Source organism: Schistocerca gregaria, chromosome 8 (assembly GCF_023897955.1).
Source record: "Schistocerca gregaria isolate iqSchGreg1 chromosome 8, iqSchGreg1.2, whole genome shotgun sequence".
NCBI lineage: Eukaryota > Metazoa > Arthropoda > Insecta > Orthoptera > Acrididae > Schistocerca > Schistocerca gregaria.
The window spans coordinates 234,339,226-234,360,922 of record NC_064927.1 but is presented as its reverse complement, the minus strand read 5'-3'; the positions used below and the strand labels follow the sequence as shown (position 1 = coordinate 234,360,922).

Sequence of the window (21,697 nt, the reverse complement as noted above, 5' to 3'; positions counted from 1 at the left end):
CATCATAGGCTTTTTCCAAATCGAAAAACGTGGCACAGTCTGTGATTTCCCCAGAAAACCCTTCATGATATGGGTGGACAAAGTGATGAGATAGTCAACTGCAGAATGGTGCGTTCGAAATCCACACTGTGCAATGGATAGTAAATTGCCAGACTCTAGCCACAATACCAGCCAGGCATGAATCATATGTTCCACCATCTTGCAAACACAGCGGGTGAGGGAAATAGGGCAGTAGCTGGAGGGAAGGTGTTTGTCTTACCGGGTTTAGGTATGGGTATGGCAATGGCTTTACGCCAGCATCTAGCAAACGTGCTCTGTGCCCAGATACGGTTGTATGTATGAAGGAGAAAGTGCCTGCCTCCAAGAGAAAGGTGCTGAATGTGAACATCGTCTGGCCCTGGGGCGCAGGATCGGGATGAATGTGAGAGCATAATATAGCTCGCTCATAGTAAAGGCGGCATTGTAACACTCACTTTTTTGAAAAGTGACGAGTATTGCCCAAGCCTCCTCGGCTTGTTTCCGATGGAGGAAGGCAGACTGATAGTAGCTTGAAATCTCCACAAAATAGCGGCCCAAGGATTTGGAGATAGTAACAGTGTCCACTATGACATCATCTGCTACTGTCAGGCTGGAGCCTTCTGCCGCCGAGCACTTTGTCAGCAGTGCGCAAATAGCAGCAAGTGGCGTATTTAGTGTTCATATAAGTGTGGTAGTCAAGTTGAAAATTTGTTTGAGTGTTCACAGTGCACTTGTTTAGTTAAATCAGTCAAATCATTGAGTAGTTTCGTAATTAGCAGGGGCAGATTTGCATTTTAATATCTGTGACGTGTAAAGTCGCATAGTCGTCTGTCATTTGTTTATTTCTTTCAAATAGTCTTTGTATGTTACTGACAGTACAGTTAGCCTTCTGCCGCCAAGCAGTGTGTCAGCAGTTTGCAAGTAGCAGCATTACCGCATTTACTAGGCAGTCTTGTATTTTAATAACTATTTGAACTTTATGTCGAATTGTTTGTGCTATCTGTAGATTACTTCAGACGTTCTTTGCACAACAGTATTTAGTATGGACAGGGACTGTGACTGCTGTGTTCGGATGCAGGCTGAGTTGGCATCCCTTCGCTCCCAGCTTCAGGCAGTGTTGGCTTCGGTCACACAACTTTAGGCTGTTGCCAATGGGCATCACTGTGGGGGTCTGGACAGGGGTTTGTCGGGGACGCCCAACTCGTCCACGCATCCCCCGATCGTACTACAGCTGTGGCTGCCTGGGATACTGCCCACATTGAGGCTGAGCCATCACCTGTGGTAGAGTGGGAGGTCGTCTCGAGGTGAGGCAGGGGGCGAAAGACATTCCGGAGGACTGAACAGAACGCCTCTCCAGTTTTTCTGACGAACCGGTTTCAGGCTCTGTCTCCGGCTGATACTGATCTTCGGCTGGACATGGCTGCTTGTCCTGTTCCAGAGGTTGCCCCCTCAAACTGCAAGATCCGGGCAGTCGCAGAGGGTGGGCTTACTGGTAGTTGGGAGCTCCAACTTCAGGCGCGTAATGGGGCCCCTTAGGGATATGGCTGCAAGGAAGGGGAAGAAAACCAATGTGCACACCATATGCATATGGGGGGAGTCATTCCAGATGGGGGAAGGGTGCTTCCGGATGCCATGAAGGATAGTGGGTGCACCCATCTGCGGATGGTCGCTTGTGTCGGCACCAATGATGTGTGTTGCTATGGATCGGAGGAAATCCTCTCTGGCTTCTGGCGGCTATCTGATTTGGTGAAGACAGTCTCACTAGCGGGATAAAAGCAGAGCTCAGTATCTGCAGCATTGTCGACAGGACTGACTGCGGACATTTGGTACAGAGCCGAGTGGAGGGTCTGAATCAGAGGCTGAAACAGTTCTGTGACCGTGTGGGCTACAGATTCCTCGACTTGTGCCATAGGGTAATGGGGTTTTGGGTTCCACTGGATAGGTCAAGAGTCCACTATACACAGCAGGCTGCTACATGGGTAGCAGGGGTTGTGTGGTGTGGACTGGACAGTTTTTTAGGTTAGATGGCCTTGGGCAAGTACAGAAAGGGCAACAGCCTCAAATGGCGCGGGGGGAAGTCAGGACTAAGCAGCAATCAGTATTGTAACTGTAAACTGTCAAAGCTGCGTGGGTAAAGTACCGGAAATTCAAGCGCTGATAGAAAGAACTGAAGCTGAAATCGTTATAGGTACAGAAAGCTGGCTGAAGCCAGAGATAAATCCTGCTGACATTTTTACAAAGGCACAGCGGTGTTTATAAAGGATAGATTGCATGCAACCGGTGGTGGCGTGTTTGTCGCTGTTAGTAGTAGTTTATCCTGTAGTGAAATAGAAGTGGATAGTTCCTGTGAATTATTGTGGGTGGAGGTTATACTCAACAACCGAGCTAGGTTAATAATTGGCTCATTTTACCGACCTCCCAACTCAGCAGCATTAGTGGCAGAACAACTGAGAGAAAATCTGGAATACATCTCACATAAATTTTCTCAGCATGTTATAGTCTTAGGTGGAGATTTCAATTTACCAGATATAGACTGGGACACTCAGAAGTTTAGGACGGGTGGTAGGGACAGAGCATCGAGTGACACTATACTGACTGCACTATCCGAAAATTACCTCGAGCAATTAAACAGAACAGACTCGTGGAGATAACATCTTGGACCTACTGATACCAAATAGACCTGAACTTTTCGATTCTGTAAGTGCAGAACAGGGAATCAGGGATCACAAGGCCATTGCAGCATCCCTGAATATGGAAGTAAATAGGAATATAAGAAAAGGGAGGAAGATTTATCTGTTTAGCAAGAGTAATAGGAGGCAGATTTCAGACTACCTAACAGATCAAAACAAAATTTTCTGTCCCGACACTGATAATGTTGAGTGTTTATGGAAAAAGTTCAATGCAATCATAAAATGCATTTTAGACAGGTACATGACGAGTAAAACTGTGAGGGATGGGAAAAACCCACTGTGGTTCAACAACAAAGTTAGGAAACTACAGCAAAAGCAAAGAGAGCTTCACTGCAAATTTAAACGCAGCCAAAACCTCTCAGACAAACAGAAGATAAACGATGTCAAAGTTAGCGTAAAGAGGGCTATGCATGAAGCGTTCAGTGAATTCGAAAGTAAAATTCTATGTACCGGCTTGACGGGAAATCCTAGGAAGTCTGGTCTTACGTTAAATCAGTAAGTAGATCGAAACAGCATATCCAGACACTCTGGGATGATAATGGCATTGAAACAGAGGATGACATGTAAAGTTGAAACACTAAACACCTTTTTCCAAAGCTGTTTCACAGAGCTTCTCTAAATCCTCACATGAACGACAAAATGGCTGACATCGAAATAAGTGTCCAAGGAATAGAAAAGCAACTGAAATCACTCAACAGAGGAAAGTCCACTGGACCTGAGGAGATACCAATTTGATTCTACACAGAGTACGCAAAAGAACTTGCCCCCCTTCTAACAGCCGTGTACCGCAAGTCTCTAGAGGAATGGAAGGTTCCATATGATAGGAAAAGAGCACAGGTACCGTATTTACTCGAATCTAAGCCACTTTTTTTCCGGTTTTCATAATCCAAAAAACCGCCTGCGGCTTAGAATCGAGTGCAAAGCAAGCGGAAATTCTGAAAAAAGTTGGTGGGTACCGCCACAACTTACTTCTGCCATTGAATATATGTAGCATTACACAGGCATGCTTTGTAGGCAGAAAGATAAATACTGGCGCCAAAACCTCTGCGTCAGTAAATAAATTTTTAATAAAAGGTGGAAGACGAGCTATTTTCTCCGCCTCGACTTTCGACCACTGCATTTTCATACATTATTCAATGAAGTAAATACAAATACCGTATTGTTCACCTTCGAATGTATCAGCATTTCGATGTAATACGAAAATCTGACTGGCAAGACTGTTTGGGATGTTTGTCAATATGGCCAACTCTACGTTCTGAATTTTTTCCTATCTGTGAGAAGAGATGGTTGCTAACAGGAACTTTTATAAATTGTGAATCACGTGCCGTATTCTCATCATCATAAGAATAATAGGCATATAAATATTTTGCCATGTATTGTTTCATGTTTGCTGCTATCTCATTTAAATCCTGTCTGCCTAATGAACTACGAGACTAGAGTGAGACAACAGCAAACGTGGAAGAATATACATATCATGTCATGTTTATATTCATATTATTCTTATGCTTAATAGTGATACAGTCAGAAAGGAAGTATGGCAATTGACTAGATTTTTAAATCTAAGATGACTAATTTCTGTGTAGAATGTAATGTACTAAAGAGGCGCCTGCAAAGATTTTCAAACTGAGAAGAATTTTCGCTAAACTCTCGTTCAGAACATCTTCTATCATACGCAGGCTATTATTTGGTTCTTGTTGATCATTATCAAAGAAAGCAGCAGTGTAATTAACAATAAATAGCAGTTTCTTGCCATTGTTTCGCTAATGAAACAATTCTCTTTTCTCTCTCTCTCTCTCTCTTTCTTTTAAAAAAACGGCGATGGTGAGCACAAAAGCAAGCCAAGCGGCGACAGGCCTTAAACACGCACTATCAGAATGCGACAAACAATGCACGACACAGTACAGTAATGCATTTTCAGCTTAGAGTGACGTAAACACATATAACAAAGAGAACTGTGTGTATCAGATCAAAGAAAAGTAAGAAATCAATTCAAACCAGACGAAGCATGTGGAAAAGGAAGGGTACCCATATAAATATGGACGGAGCGCCTGACACATAGCAATGGCTACCTGGTAAAGCTTTACTGCTAAGCTTACAACTCTAACCAAACTACTGTAGCTGTATCATCAGTCACCCGACCTAAATTGTGTCTCATATTGCAATGGACCAACTTTGTTTCGATTTGGAGATGCGGCCTATAATTTTTCTCTCCCCTTGAATTTTGAGTCTCAAATTTCAGGTGCGGCTTAGATTCGGGAATTTTTTTTTTCTTCTTCTTCTTGATTTCGGGTCTCATTTTTCAGGTGTGGCCTTGATTTGAGTAAATACGGTAGTCCCAGTTTTCAAGAAAGGTCATTCAGCAGATGTGAAAAACTATAGACGTATATCTCTGACATCGATCTGTTGTAGAATTTTAGAACATGTTTTCTGCTCGCATATCATGTCATTTCTGGAAACCCAGAATCAGCTCTGTAGGAATCAACATGGATTCCAGAAACAGCGATTGTGTGAGACCCAACTCGCTTTATTTGTTCATGAGACCCAGAAAATATTAGATACAGGCTCCCAGATAGATGCCATTTTCCGGAAGGCGTTCGATACAGTTCCGCACTGTCGCCTGATAAACAAAGTAAGAGCCTACGGAATATCAGACCAGCTGTGTGGCTGGATTGAAGAGTTTTTAGCAAACAGAACACAGCATGTTGTTCTCAATGGAGAAACGTCTACAGATAAAGTAACCTCTGGCGTGCAACAGGGGAGTGTTATGGGACCATTGCTTTTCACAATATATATATAAATGACCTAGTAGATAGTGTCAGAAGTTCCATGCGCCTTTTCGCGGATGATGATTTAGTGTACAGAGAAGTTGCAATCATCAAAACGGACCAGGGAGAAATGCAAGAACTCAAAGTGGTCATGAGGACACAATTGTGTTTCCTCGAGACAGAGAACAAGCAGATGCTGTGATTCTAAGTGCACCCTTATGTCCTTTTTGGTTGATCTAAGGCAACGAATGTTCCACTGAAGGAGAGCCATAACAAGGAAAGGGGGAACAGGAAAAAAATGACTGGTTGTCACCTACATGGCTGCCGACTGCCAGCCTTCAAAGACTATGCTACAGGGCAGAGGTTGGAGGACACTGATCCGCGAGATGTACAGAGGGATCGGCAGACTCTGTCTTTCGATCTGTGTAGTCCAGGGCAGAAAAACAGTTGGCGGTGCATACTGGCGACACAGACAGGCAAGGGTGCCACATGGTGACACTGCTGTAGAGTATCTCCAAGTCAGCAAAAGAGTACAAATTTTGCCTTTGCTCAACTTCTTGGAGCCTTTCCAGTTGGCAGAGGAAGACTCAGATGGTTATTGGCTTGAGGGACATAGAAAGTCTTCACAAGAGTATTCCTTCCATTCTTTCTGGCCTGCCGATTGTGTAGTAGCAGATGACTTTGTTCCATGAGGCGAAAGTTTGGTGGCATCTTGCACAGCTGGACAAGGAAATCACAATGCTATTATGACACTGGGTGATTTTATAACCACAAAACTGAATTTGAGGTCACATGTCTGTGTGGTCATGTCCTCCATGGAGCGAGATGTAGCAAGAACAGTATTGAAAGTGCCAGATGGTAGAATGCATGGTTTGCGACAAGCAAATAACTTGCAAGCAAAGGGGTAAGGCACTTTTTCCTTTACCCAGACCTCCTGGACAGCCTGCTCATTGAGACACATGAGACAATCTAGAGAGGAGGCAGCACGGCCGCCACTGTGGTTGATACAGCGAGGATGAGGAAGCAGACAACTGCCCTCATGAGAATCCTTACCACAGGTTACACATTTGGCCGGGTGCTGACAGGACATTTGAGTGTGGTTGAAACAGTGACACTGTGTACAAATACATGACGAAAGAGCCCCAGGATGCCGTTAACTTAATATTTATTAAAGAACAAAGCAAAAATGAAACAGAGATTGAACAGCTGCATTAGCAAGACATTAATTATGAATGCGTGGTAAGGTGCAGACAAAAGAAAACATTATCATTCAATTTTTTTGACAGTTGTTTCTGTTTTAAGAGTGACAGAGTCAGTCTTCAAAGTATGTAGCAGGACGACATACTGTGACAGTGATGTATTCTATTGTATGAGTGAATAATACTAGGTTGAAGAATGTATCAAGCAGTTTTATTTATTGAGGGAAGAGGAAAACGAAGAAAGTGGAATATTTCAGTCACAACAAGCACCGGTATCCTGGAAGTCCACTGATGGAGCATCTTTAACTAGGTCAGCGAAGTCCAATGGTTCAACAAAATTAAGATAAGCATAAAAACTTTTAAATAATTTCAAGATTTCGCAACCAACAGTTGCTTCACCAGTAAAGAGGGAAGGAGAGGGAAAGATGAAAGGATTTTCGAAATTTTCCCCAATTTCTCCACCCTTTAATGTGTTTTGGCGGCAACACAGCCACCTAACCTTTATGCACATCGTTGCCTGCCAACCCAAGTTCACCACCGGATCAACATAGCCCAGCTTTAGCCAACACTTTTTCGCCTTTTTTCACACCAGATCTCCAGTTGCTTTCTAGTTCACCTTTATCTCTCCCTATATATTTTTATTTTCATTTTCATTTCAGCCTCATGTTACACTTTCCACCTTCTAATACCATGTCACCCTCACAACGACCCCATTAAGTTTTATTTACATTCCCTCCGCAAACATGCCTTCGCCCTAGCCAGATTACGTTCCCATATTTTATTTTCTCAGGCTTGTCTGACATTTGGCATTACCCCCAAAGGCCTCACACCTAAAGTTCCCATCTCTGGCTGCAATCCTTCTTTCCATCAGTCCTTATACCAGTTCCAAACTGAACAATCCATTGCCCTCACCCACCTAATCCTTCACCTACACATCAACTCAGCCAATGAACACATCCGTCAACTCCTATCGTTAATAAAAGTCTTCCATCTTTCCTCTCCTACATCCACACTGGCTGTTCAGAGCATCCTCCTGCAGGCCAACTGCAAATTAGAACAGCATGCAACCCTCCACCTCAAAAAACTATCTTGTCTCCTGGTTTCCCACCTCCGGAAAGGCAACTCACTCACCCTTCACAATCTTTACAGCAAACCTAAACATCCTCTCATTGCACACAAACCCAGTCTCTCCCATCTACTCAATCTCCCACTTCCAGTTCCACTCCCCCCAACACCTCAAAATACTAGTCAACACAATCTGGAACCACAACACCCCAATTCAGTAGTTAACCTTTCCTCCAAATCTCTCTCCCAATTCGAAGCCTCTGTCCAATCCAAAGGCCTCACATTCAGCCCCACTCCCAGATTCAACCAAACAGTCCTCGTCAAAGATTTACTGTCCTACACTCTTACTCCCTGCTGGAAATATCACTTTGCCACGAAGAAAAATTATCCTGATCCCACTCCTAATGATCCAACTCCCCAAGACAATATCCAAATTGAACCCTGCCTGGAACAGTTCCATCCTCTGTCACAGCGGGACCCACCTCCTCTTCCTCAAAATCACCCTCTCCAAACCTTCCAGGAATTTCTGACTTCCAGCCTTGCCTCTCCATCCTTCTTAAAAAAAACCTCAATCCTACTCCCAACATCACCACTGCTGAAGCCCAAGCTATCCGTGATCTGAAAGCTGACCGATCCATCGTCATTCTTCCGGAGGACAAGGGTTCCACGATCATGGTACTTGATCGTCGGGAGTATGTGGCTGAGGGACTGTGTCAGCATTCAGACAACAGCACATACAAAGTTTACCAAGGTAATCTCATTCCTGATGTCCAGGCAAAGCTTCAAGGAATCCTCAGAACCTTAGGCCCTCTACAAAACCTTTCACCTGACTCCATCAACCTCCTGACCCCACTGACACTCAGTACCCCTACCTTCTACCTACTTCCTAAAATTTACAAATCCAAACATCCTGGCCGCCCCATTGTAGCTGGTTACCAAGCCCCCACAAAACGTATCTCTGCCTACGTAGATCAACACCTTCAACCCATTACATGCAGTCTCCCATCCTTCATCAAAGACACCAACCACTTTCTCGAACGCCTGGAATCCTTACCCAATCTGTTACCCCCAGAAACCATCCTTGTAACCATTGATGCCACTTCCTTATACACAAATATTCTGCACATCCAGGGCCTCGCTGCAATGGAGCACTTCCTTTCACGCCGATCACCTGCCACCCTACCTAAAACCTCTTTCCTCGTCACCTTAGCCAGCTTCATCCTGACCCACAATTTCTTCACTTTTGAAGGCCAGACATACCAATAATTAAAGGGAACAGCCATGGGTACCAGGATGGCCCCCTCATATGCCCACCTATTTATGGGTCGCTTAGAGAAAGCCTTCTTGGTTACCCAAGCCTGCCAACCCAAAGTTTGGTACAGATTTATTGATGACATCTTCATGATCTGGACTCACAGTGAAGAACAACTCCAGAATTTCCTCTCCAACCTCAACTCCTTTGGTTCCATCAGATTCACCTGGTCCTACTCCAAATCCCATGCCACTTACCTTCACGTTGACCTCCATCTGTCCAATGGCCAGCTTCACACATCCGTCCACATCAAACCCACCAACAAGCTACAGTACCTCCATTATGACAGCTGCCACCCATTCCACATCAAACGGTCCCTTCCCTACAGCCTAGGCCTTCGTGGCAAACGAATCTGCTCCAGTGCTGAATCCCTGGACCATTACACCAACAACCTGAAAACAGCTTTCGCATCCCGCAACTACCCTCCTGACCTGGTACAGAAGCAAATAACCAGAGCCACTTCCTCATCCCTTCAAACCCAGAACCTCCCACAGAAGAACCACAAAAGTGCCCCACTTGTGACAAGATACTTTCCGGGATTGGATCAGACTCTGAAGGTGGCTCTCCAGCAGGGATAGGACTTCCTCAAATCCTGCCCTGAAATGAGATCCATCCTTCATGAAATCCTCCCCACTCCACCAAGAGTGTCTTTCCGCCATCCACCTAACCTTCGTAACCTCTTAGTTCATCCCTATGAAATCCCCAAACCACCTTCCCTACCCTCTGGCTCCTACCCTTGCAACCGCCCCCTGTGTAAAACCTGTCCTATGCACCCTCCCACCACCACCTACTCCAGTCCTGTAACCCGGAAGGTGTACACGATCAAAGGCAGTGTCACGTGTGAAATCACCCACGTGATTTATCAACTGACCTGCCTACACTGTGACGCTTTCTATGTGGGAATGACCAGCAACAAACTGTCCATTCGCATGAATGGACACAGGCAGACACTGTTTGTTGGTAATGAGGATCACCCTGTGGCTAAACACGCCTTGGTGCATGGCCAGCACATCTTGGCACAGTGTTACACCGTCTGGGTTATCTGGATACTTCTCACTGACACCAACCTGTCAGAACTCTGGAGATGTGTGTGTGTACGAGTGTATACCTGTCCTTTTTTCCCCCTAAGGTAAGTCTTTCCACTCCCTGGATTGGAGTGACTCCTTACCCTCTCCCTTAAAACCCACATCCTTTCGGCTTTCCCTCTCCTTCCCTCTTTCCTGAAGAAGCAACCGTTGGTTGCGAAAGCTTGAATTTTGCGTGTATGTTTGTGTGTCTATCGACCTGCCAGCGCTCTTGTTTGCTAAGTCACATCATCTTTGTTTTTAGATATATTTTTCCCACGTGGAATGTTAAGCCGCACAATATCAGTTGGTTTTGACAGTAAAAAAGAAAACCACTATTGTTAACAAACTAAATAAAGACTATGAAGGTGTACCTCTAGCTGTAGAAGAGCTTACTTTTAAGGGTAGCAACATTAGAAGTTTGCTCATCATGTGCGAAGAAGGAGAGAGAGAAGATCAATGAAAATCTGAGTGACATCTTTAGTCAAGCTGAAGCAGGTATGCTAGATAAGGGGTAATACCATTGCAGAGAAGTCAGTAACCGATTTTAAGTTATTCACAGATTTAGTAGAAAAGGCTATTCAGTAGAAGGAAAATGAAATCGTGAACAAGGTAAACATTAACCCACAAACTGAGGAAAATAGGATCCGCAATCTTTTAGAAGAAAATATTACTGGAGCTCGAAATACGCATGCAAATAATACACAGGCTACAGTGAACAAACCACAACCTGTTGGTATCTATTCACAAATTGTCATGAACCCCACAGCAGGTACCAGTGACAGCAGTAGGTTACAAAATGTAAACATATCCACAACTCCAATATCTGAACAATTACCAGCCAGAATTACAGGCAACTACAATAATAACAAACACAACCGAAAATGTCATGTGTTTATCAACTATTTCTGTAGACAAAGGTTTGCTGAGACATCAACAGTTTCCTACATTCATTACCGAAGGTAAAAGAATGAATCCCCCAGTATTTATCAGTGCTTTTCATCATCATGTATTTCCACGCAACTGGACAGAAGCACAGAAAATCAGATTTGTTGTGGGATAAACACAAGGGCAACCGAAGAGGTCAAATGTTGCAGCACTTACATTCAATTTGAACGAGCTTTCCTTGACAAATATTGGTCTGAGGCAGTGCAAGAAAGACTCAGACACGTGGTTTTCAACGCCGCACCATTCAATGGCAAATAAGATAGTCTACGCGGATACTTTGAAAAATACCTGAACAAGACATGCAACTGGAAGAACAAAATATCACAGGTAGACATGATAAAATTTTTGAGAAGTTATTTACCATCGCACATTACAGAAAAATTAGTCACAACTCCCGAGCACAACACTGAATATTTTCTGTCACTGCTAAATTCGATTGACTTAATCTATGAGGAAAGACCTGTACCCCACAAAGCAACAGAAAATCAGGCACAACAACAACATAATTATGCAAATCAGGCACAACAACAACATGATTATGCAAATCAGTCAGTAAAACATGATTTAAACACACAGCAAGGTTGGTACACACAACAAATTACATACCCAGAGGTAATGAGTACTGTAACGGGAATGGAAAAAAAAAATGATTTACAAGAAATTTTCAAAACAACAGGCGTAATTTCAATACACGAGTGAATTACAATTTACCATCACAAGGCACTATGCTGAATATGAATAGGAACAGTCAGCTGCAGCTGTGGCCGATGTGCGGCAACAATGCCATGCCTGACACTGTACCACAGCAAACTTTTGGGCAGCAAAATAACTGCACAGCAGCTAACGACACAAATTGGCGAAGTACACACACAGTGCAACTCACTGAAATTTCTCCAGGTAATGAACTAAATCACTATACGCCGGTTGTAGTAAAGCCCCAGGCTATTGACCTCTCAGGGAGTGGGGGCAAGGCAGAGTTGCAAACATGTTTCATAAGATTAGACAAATGAGATGACATCAAGAATGATTTGTATCAGCATGAGTTAGATATAGTAGATAAAGTCAAGGAAGAATAAGTACAAGCAATCATTAAGGTGAAAAAATTTAACACTGACAGACAGTTAATTTTAGATACAAGTTCAGCTACCAACCTAATGTCAAATGCATTTTTTGTGAATTTAAGAAGAGAGGCAAGTTCCCAACATTTGCTGTACAAAATTGCAAGGTGCAGACTGCTACAGACAGTAAGACTAAATTGGTTAAGCATCAAGCAATTATTCCAGTACAAATTGAACATTTTACAGTGAAATGCAATTTTGCAATTTTCTTATAATTGACAAACTTATTGTTTTGAGTCTTATTGGCACGGACACATTAGAACGTACAAAAATCAGATTGACATAGGTAATGGTAAATACCACTTTTATGTAAAGGGCCACACCTTTTCTACTGATTTAGTCAAAACACCTGATGAAAGTAAGATAAAAAACCAGAGTCAAATGTCATAGTACAATATTCCCTTCCAGTTGTGTATTCCACAAACAAATTTGATGCTGAACAAGAAGCAAACACTGAGGTTGGTTACGAAATGGTAGAGCAGAAACTAAGTGAATCAGAGGTACTAAATGATATGCCATGACAAGAACTTTTCGCTTCTTGTGTAAGTATGCCAATGTCTTCAGAAAGGAGCCAGGAGTAGTCAAAGACTATGAATATAAATTTGAAGTCTATCCATATGAAACATTTTGTGTAATCCTTCTGAATCTGCTTAGTGTATCCATCTCTTGATCTCCCTATACGATTTTTACCCTCCACGCTGCCCTTCAAAACTAAACTGGTGATCCCTTGATGCCTCAGAACATGTCCTACCAACCGATCCCTTCTTCTGGTCAAGTTGTGCCACAAACTTCTCTTTTCCCCAATCCTATTCAATACTTTCCCATTAGTAATGTGATCTACCCATCTAATCTTCAGCATTCTTCTGTAGCACCACATTTCGAAAGCTTGTGTTCTCTTCTTGTCCAAACTATTTATCGTCCATGTTTCACTTCCATACATGGCTACACTCCATACAAATACCTTCAGAAATGACTTCCTGACACTTAAATCTATACTTGATGTTAACAAATTTCTCTTTTTTCAGAAACGCTTTCCTTGCCATTGCCAGTCTACATTTTATATCCTCTCTACTTCGACCATCATCAGTTATTTTGCTCCCCAAATAGCAAAACTCCTTTACTATTTTAAGTGTCTCATTTCCTAATCTAATTTCCTCAGCATCACCCGACTTAATTCGACTACATTCCATTATCCTCGTTTTGCTTTTGTTGATGTTCATCTTATATACTGCTCTCAAGACACTGTCCATTCCATTCAACTGCTCTTCCAAGTCCTTTGCTGTCTCTGACAGAATTACAATGTCATCGGCGAACCTCAAAGTTTTTATTTCTTCTCCTGGGTAGAAAACTTTAGAACAGCAGGTTCTGCACTGAAATAAAAATCTGCTGGCTGACAATGGACTGTAAAAATGCTGGAAAATGTTGCTTACATGAGAACATCTATCTAGCAGTCTCCAGAGTGTACAGCAGTTAAACATGGAGTTGCCCTGGGATCATCTAATAAGAATGTATGAAGAATCCTACAAAAGATCATCAACCAAGAGTTAAATGACAGAGATTTTGAAACCCACAGATGTGAAAATTATAGAACTATCAGTTTAATAAGTCACAGCTGCAAAATACTAACATGAATTCTTTACAGACGAATGGAAAAACTGGTAGAAGCCGACCTCGGGGGAGATCAGTTTGGATTCCGTAGAAATGTTGGAACACATGAGGCAATACTGGCCTTACGACTTATCTTAGAAGAAAGATTAAGTAAAGGCAAACCTACATTTCTAGCATTTGTAGACTTAGAGAAAGCTTTTGACAACGTTGACTGGAATACTCTCTTTCAAATTCTGAAGGTGTCAGGGGTAACATATAGGGAGTGAAAGGCTATTTACAATTTGTACAGAAACCAGATGGCAGTCATAAGAGTTGAGAGACATGAAAGGGAAGTAGTGGTTGGGAAGGGAGTGAGACAGGGTTGTAGCCTCTCCTCGATGTTATTCAATCTGTATATTGAGCAAGCAGTAAAGGAAACAAGAGACAAGTTCGGAGTAGGAATTAAAATCCATGGAGAAGAAATAAAAACTTTGAGGTTCACTGATGACATTGAAATTCTGTCAGTAACAGCAAAGGACTTGGAAGAGCAGTTGAATGGAGTGGACAGTGTCTTGAAAGGAGGGTATAAGATGAACATCAACAAAAGCAAAACGAGGATAATGGAATGTAGTCGAATTAAGTCGGGTGATGCTGAGGGAATTAGATTAGGAAATGAGACACTTAAAGTAGTAAAGGAGTTTTGCTATTTGGGGAGCAAAACAACTGATGATGGTCGAAGTAGAGAGGATATAAAATGTAGACTGGCAATGGCAAGGAAAGTGTTTCTGAAGAAGAAAAATTTGTTAACATCAAGTATAGATTTCAGTGTCAGGAAGTCATTTCTGAAAGTATTTGTATGGAGTGTTGCCATGTATGGAAGTGAAACATGGACTATAAATAGTTTGGACAAGAAGAGAATAGAAGCTTTCGAAATGTGGTGCTACAGAAGAATGCTGAAGATTAGATGGGTAGATCACATAACTAATGAGGAGGTATTGAATAGAATTGGGGAGAGGAGTTTGTGGCACAACTTGACAAGAAGAAGGGACCCGTTGGTAGGACATGTTCTGAGGCATCAGGGGATCACAAATTTAGCATTGGAGGGCAGCGTGGAGGGTAAAAATCGTAGAGGGAGACCAAGAGATGAATACACTAAGCAGATTCAGAAGGATGTAGGTGCTGGGAGATGAAGAAGCTTGCACAGGATAGAGTAGCATGGACAGCTGCATCATACCAGTCTCAGGACTGAAGACGACAACAACAACAACAACAACAACAACAACAGAGTTGCATGTAATAAAATTCTTCAGAACACTCCCCTTGGCGCCATTTTGATTTCTTCTGACAAGGCCCACTTCCACTTGTCAGGAACTTCACCAATGATCACTTCAAAGCCATCATGCAACAGTTTGGTGTATCGCTGAATTTGATGTTGGAGTCTGCATTTTTTCAAAGATGATAGCGTGACGGTAATGGTTAATTCAAATAGTTACTGTCACATAGTAGAGACCTTAGTTAAACAAGTTTGTTGGGGACTAAGGACAGAGAGAAGTCTGGTTCCAACAAGACTGAGCCACAGCTCACACTTCTCAGTGTTGTCTAGAAATGTTGAGAGAGTTGTTTCCAAGATGTCTCGTCTCTTCACGAGGAGACATTGCCTGGCTCCCTAAGTAACCTGATTTATCAACTTGTCTTTATTTTTTTGGGGGGGGGGGGGGGTTGGCTCTTAAAGGTTCAAGTGTACAAACATAACCCCACAACCCTGCACACACTTAAGGAGGCAACCATCCAGGAAGAGGCTGCCATTCCTCCAGAGATTGCATGAAGAACTATGGACGACTTCTGAGAAATACACTGTCAATGTGACAACAATGAAGGAAGCCATTTACTGGACATAATTTTTAAAACCAGCTAATGTAAAATGGCATAGTCTTTGTTACTCACAGATACCAGTATTTTCTCTTTCTCTTTATCTTCATTTGTTTGTTTGTAAATTCTTTTTAAAACACAGGAGGTCTTTTTGTTGAACACTGTATTTACTATTATCTACATGATAATAATTGAACTCACAACTGAGGAAGAATGGCTGCAGATATTAACAGTACGTATTATAACATTCCAAATTATTGGTTTCAAACCTGGCACTCTAAAAATGAATAAATTGGACACATTTCTGCAAAATTTCAGTAAAAATATACAATTCTTTAGTCTCTGAATTATGAATTTAAGATTTCACAGTACACCAGAAACTAGATGTGCAACAATCTGCTATCAGACAGATCTATACCTCAATATACTTCTTGAAACAGGCTGAATCGGCAAAGATAGTGGCACAGAAAAACGAGTAAAAACACTGTTCAAGAGTCATAATTAGAAGACAGATACCAACCTCATCCACTGGAATAACTCCAGATGGAGCAACATTCACATCAGAGCCTTTAAGGAAGTTAGTACTAGGTGTAGCACCAACACCAAAGATAACAACATCAGCAGGAAGCTCTCTTCCATCTTTTGTTATGGCAGCTGCTACTTTTTTGCCACTTTCATCAGGGCGGAGTTCTGTTAGACCACTCCCAGTGATAAACTGGACACCATTCTCCTGAGCAAAAGCCATCAATCTGCCACCGACTGCCTCACCAAGTGATGCTTTGAATGGGACACTGTCACGAATCACCACAGTAACTGAGTGAACTTTCTTCACACAGTAAGCTGCTGCTTCCATTCCTGGAATCAAAGAATTATCGAAATTAAAAAATTAGGGGGTAACAACTGTATAATACAAAACATTGGAGAGCATTTATTCATTTTAATTTGTTGCACATTTTGAAGGCCTTCACATAAATGATGATTTCAATATAACATGATTTTAAATGCATAAAAGGCTAGTTTGTGTACACATCACCACCTCTCCTGCCTTCTCGCTCTAGCAGACGTATCTCTAATATGTCAACAGTATTTTTTTACTCATTTTGGCTTTACACTTTCTTTTAATGTCCTTATCAATATCTTTAAAAAATCAAGTATTACAGTGTTTGTAACCTGCTTGTCCCTTTCCTGGTACGGTACTGATGACAACTTCTTTTATTGTATTTTCAATTTATATTTATCCTTTTCTTTTAATGACAAATTTTTACCTTTGAAAACTTGGCAAAATCTCAAATTGTTCAAATTGTATACACAACTATTGCTTACCTGTAATGGAAACTCCAGGTAGGAATATTATCAACATTATAAGAAAAGACAGACACCTCAAGTTGCAGACAGGCACGATTAAGACACATGTAGCTTTCAAGTTTTTGTATGTCCATCCTTTTGGCAGGAGGTCTTTGGGCTGACTGCCATATACTATTATGGGAAAACAGAACATCTGTAGCCGTCCTTATGATTTTATTGAGAAGAGAGGATATCCGCCAGGCCTCAACCTCCGCAAATTTCAAGTTGCTGCCGCTCATACCTCACCTGTCTTTCAACAACTTCTTTGCCCCTGTACTTCCGCCTCGACTGACATCTCTGCCCGAACTCTTTGCCTTTACAAATGTCTGCTTGTGTCTGTGTATGTGCGGATGGATATGTGTGTGTGTGCGCGAGTGTACACCTGTCCTTTCTTTCCCATAAGGTAAGTCTTTCCGCTCCCGGGATTGGAATTACTCCTTACCCTCTCCCTTAAAACCCACATCCTTTCGTCTTTCCCTCTTTCCTGAAGAAGCAACCGTCGGTTGTGAAAGCTGGAAATTCTGTGTGTGTGTTTTATTTATTGTGCCTGTCTACCGGCACTTTCCCGCTTGGTAAGTCTTGGAATCTTTGTTTTAAATATATTTTTCCCATATATATATATATATATATATATATATATATATATAATGTAAATAAAATAGAAAGAAGCTTCCACAATGGAAAAATATATAAAAACAAAGATTCCAAGACTTACCAAGCGGGAAAGTGCCGGTAGATAGGCACAATGAATAAAACACACAAACACACAAACACACACACACACACACACACACACACACACACACACACACACAGAATTTCGAGCTTTCGCAACCGGCGGCTGCTTTGTCAGGAAAGAGGGAAGGAAAAGGAAAGATGAAAGGATGTGGGTTTTAAGGGAGAGGGTAAGGAGTCATTCCAATCCCGGGAGCGGAAAGACTTACCTTAGGGGGAAAAAAAGGATAGGTATATACTCGCTCGCGCGCACCCACACACACACACACACACACACACACACACACACACACACACACACACACACATTTTTAAAGGCAAAGGGTATGGGCAGAGATGTAAGTCAAGGCAGAAGTGTGGAGGCAAAGATGATGTTGAATGACAGGTGAGGTATGAGAGGCAGCAACTTGAAATTAGCGGAGATTGAGGCCTGGTGGATAACGAGAAGAGAGGATATATTGAAGGGCAAGTTCCCATCTCCGGAGTTTGGATAGGTTGGTGTTGGTGGGAAGTATCCAGATAACTCTGACGGTGTAACGCTGTGCCAAGATGTGCTGGCCGTGCACCAAGGCATGTTTAGCCACAGGGTGATCCTCATTACCAACAAACACTGTCTTCCTGTGTCCATTCATGCGAATGGACAGTTTGTTGCTGGTCATTCCCACATAGAAAGCGTCACAGTGTAGGCAGGTCAGTTGATAAATCACGTGGGTGATTTCACACGTGACACTGCCTTTGATCGTGTACACCTTCCGGGTTACAGGACTGGAGTAGGTGGTGGTGGGAGGGTGCATAGGACAGGTTTTACACAGGGGGCGGTTGCAAGGGTAGGAGCCAGAGGGTAGGGAAGGTGGTTTGGGGATTTCATAGGGATGAACCAAGCGTTTACGAAGGTTAGGTGGACGGCGGAAAGACACTCTTGGTGGAATGGGGAGGATTTCATGAAGGATGGATCTCATTTCAGGGCAGGATTTGAGGAAGTCCTATCCCTGCTGGAGAGCCACATTCAGAGTCTGATCTAGTCCCGGAAAGTATCCTGTCACAAGTGGGGCACTTTTGGGGTGGTTCTGTGAGAGGTTCTGGGTTTGAGGGGATGAGGAAGTGGCTCTGGTTACCTGCTTCTATACCAGGTAGGGAGGGTAGTTGCGGGATGCGAAAGCTGTTTTCAGGTTGTTGGTGTAATGGTCCAGGGATTCAGCACTGGAGCAGATTCGTTTGCCACGAAGGCCTAGGCTGTAGGGAAGGGACCGTTTGATGTGGAATGGGTGGCAGCTGTCATAATGGAGGTACTGTAGCTTGTTGGTGGGTTTGATGTGGACGGATGTGTGAAGCTGGCCATTGGACAGATGGAGGTCAACGTGAAGGTAAGTGGCATGGGATTTGGAGTAGGACCAGGTGAATCTGATGGAACCAAAGGAGTTGAGGTTGGAGAGGAAATTCTGGAGTTGTTCTTCACTGTGAGTCCAGATCATGAAGATGTCATCAATAAATCTGTACCAAACTTTGGGTTGGCAGGCTTGGGTAACCAAGAAGGCTTTCTCTAAGCGACCCATAAATAGGTGGGCATACGAGGGGGCCATCCTGGTACCCATGGCTGTTCCCTTTAATTATTGGTATGTCTGGCCTTCAAAAGTGAAGAAATTGTGGGTCAGGATGAAGCTGGCTAAGGTGACGAGGAAAGAGGTTTTAGGTAGGGTGGCAGGTGATCGGCGTGAAAGGAAGTGCTCCATTGCAGCGAGGCCCTGGTCGTGCGGGATATTTATGTATAGGGAAGTGGCATCAATGGTTACAAGGATAGTCTCCGGGGGTAACAGACTGGGTACGGATTCCAGGCGTTCGAGAACGTGGTTGGTGTCTTTGATGAAGGATGGGAGACTGCATGTAATGGGTTGAAGGTGTTGATCTACGTAGGCAGAGATACGTTCTGTGGGGGCTTGGTAACCAGCTACAATGGGGCGGCCAGGATGTTTGGGTTTGTGAATTTTAGGAAGTAGGTAGAAGGTAGGAGTGCGAGGTGTCAGTGGGGTCAGGAGTTTGAGGGAGTCAGGTGAAAGGTTTTGTAGGGGGCCTAAGGTTCTGAGGATTCCTTGAAGCTCCACCTGGACATCAGGAATGGGATTACCTTGGCAAACTTTGTATGTGGTGTTGTCTGAAAGCTGACGCAGTCCCTCAGCCACATACTCCCGACGATCAAGTACCACGGTCGTGGAACGCTTGTCAGCCGGAAGAATGATGATGGATCGGTCAGCTTTCAGATCACAGATAGCCTGGGCTTCGGCTGTGGTGATGTTGGGAGTAGGATTAAGGTTTTTCAAGAAAGATTGAGAGGCAAGGCTGGAAGTGAGAAATTCCTGGAAGGTTTGGAGAGGGTGATTTTGAGGAAGAGGAGGTGGGTCCCGCTGTGATGGAGGACGGAACTGTTCCAGGCATGGTTCAATTTGGATAGTGTCTTGGGGAGTTGGATCATTAGGAGTGGGATCAGGATAATTTTTCTTCGTGGCAAAGTGATATTTCCAGCAGGGAGTAAGAGTGTAGGACAGTAAATCTTTGACGAGGACTGTTTGGTTGAATCTGGGAGTGGGGCTGAATGTGAGGCCTTTGGATTGGACAGAGGCTTCGAATTGGGAGAGAGATTTGGAGGAAAGGTTAACTACTGAATTGGGGTGTTGTGGTTCCAGATTGTGTTGACTAGTATTTTGAGGTGTTGGGGGGAGTGGAACTGGAAGTGGGAGATTGAGTAGATGGGAGAGACTGGGTTTGTGTGCAATGAGAGGATGTTTAGGTTTGCTGTAAAGATTGTGAAGGGTGAGTGAGTTGCCTTTCCGGAGGTGGGAAACCAGGAGACAAGATAGTTTTTTTGAGGTGGAGGGTTGCATGCTGTTCTAATTTGCAGTTGGCCTGCAGGAGGATGCTCTGAACAGCCAGTGTGGATGTTGGAGAGGAAAGATTGAGGACTTTGATTTGGGATAGGAGTTGACGGGTGTGTTCATTGGCCGAGTCGATGTATAGGTGAAGGATTAGGCAGGTGAGGGCTATGGATTGTGCTGGTGCATGGCCAGCACATCTTGGCACAGTGTTACACCGTCCGGGTTATCTGGTTATTTCCCACCAACACCAACCTATCGGAACTACGGAGATGGGAACTCGCCCTTCAGTATATCCTCTCTTCTCGATATCCACCAGGCCTCAACCTCAGCTAATTTCAAGTTGCCGCCACTCATACCTCACCTGTCTTTCAACAACTTCTTTGCCTCTGTACTTCCGCCTTGACTGACATCTCTACCCGAATTCTTTGCCTTTACTAATGTCTGCTTGTGTCTGTGTATGTGCGGATGGATATGTGAGTGTACACCTGTCCCTTTTCCCCCCTAAGGTAAGTCTTTCCGTTCCCAGGATTGGAATGACTCCTTACCTTGTCCCTTAAAACCCACATTCTTTCGTCTTTCCCTCTTTCCTGATGAAGCAGCCGTCAGTTGTGAAAGCTTGAAATTCTGTGTGTGTGTGTGTGTGTGTGTGTGTGTGTGTGTGTGTGTGTGTGGATCGTAACAACCCGTTTCATATCAACTACATCCCGAAGATGAAGCACTGAAATGGTTGCAACAAAATAAGTTAGTCATAAGGACATTTGTAGGCATTTTCTTTTTCTTACATATAGCTTACAGTCACAGCCTTTTGTTAGTAGAACACACACACACACACACACACACACACACACACACACAACACACACACCAGTGCACCTCATGCACACACACACACACACACACACACACACACACACACACACACACACCAGTGCACCTCATGCACACACGATCACAAACTCTAGCATCTCGTGCCGTAGATGCTGGAGTTGACAGTTGTGTGTGCATGAGGTGTGCTTGCTTGCGTGTACCTGTCTGCAACTTTGTGTCTTTTTTATGGTAAGTAGCAATCTGTCTTTTCCTACATTGTTGATATTCTTACCTGTAATGGAATTTGAA

The 21,697-nt window shown here is 43.3% G+C and overlaps 1 protein-coding gene across 11 annotated transcripts in view; it reads right to left on the bottom strand.

Annotated features, from left to right (window-relative positions):
• Window positions 1-21,697, bottom strand: part of LOC126284589 (apoptosis-inducing factor 3) — a 75,107-nt gene that overhangs the window by 6,840 nt on the left and 46,570 nt on the right. For all 11 annotated transcript variants that reach the window (XM_049983622.1, XM_049983623.1, XM_049983621.1 and 8 more), the window contains one exon: window positions 16,156-16,490. In XM_049983622.1, the coding sequence (XP_049839579.1) occupies window positions 16,156-16,490 (335 nt within the window). The remainder of the gene's footprint in view (window positions 1-16,155; window positions 16,491-21,697) is intronic.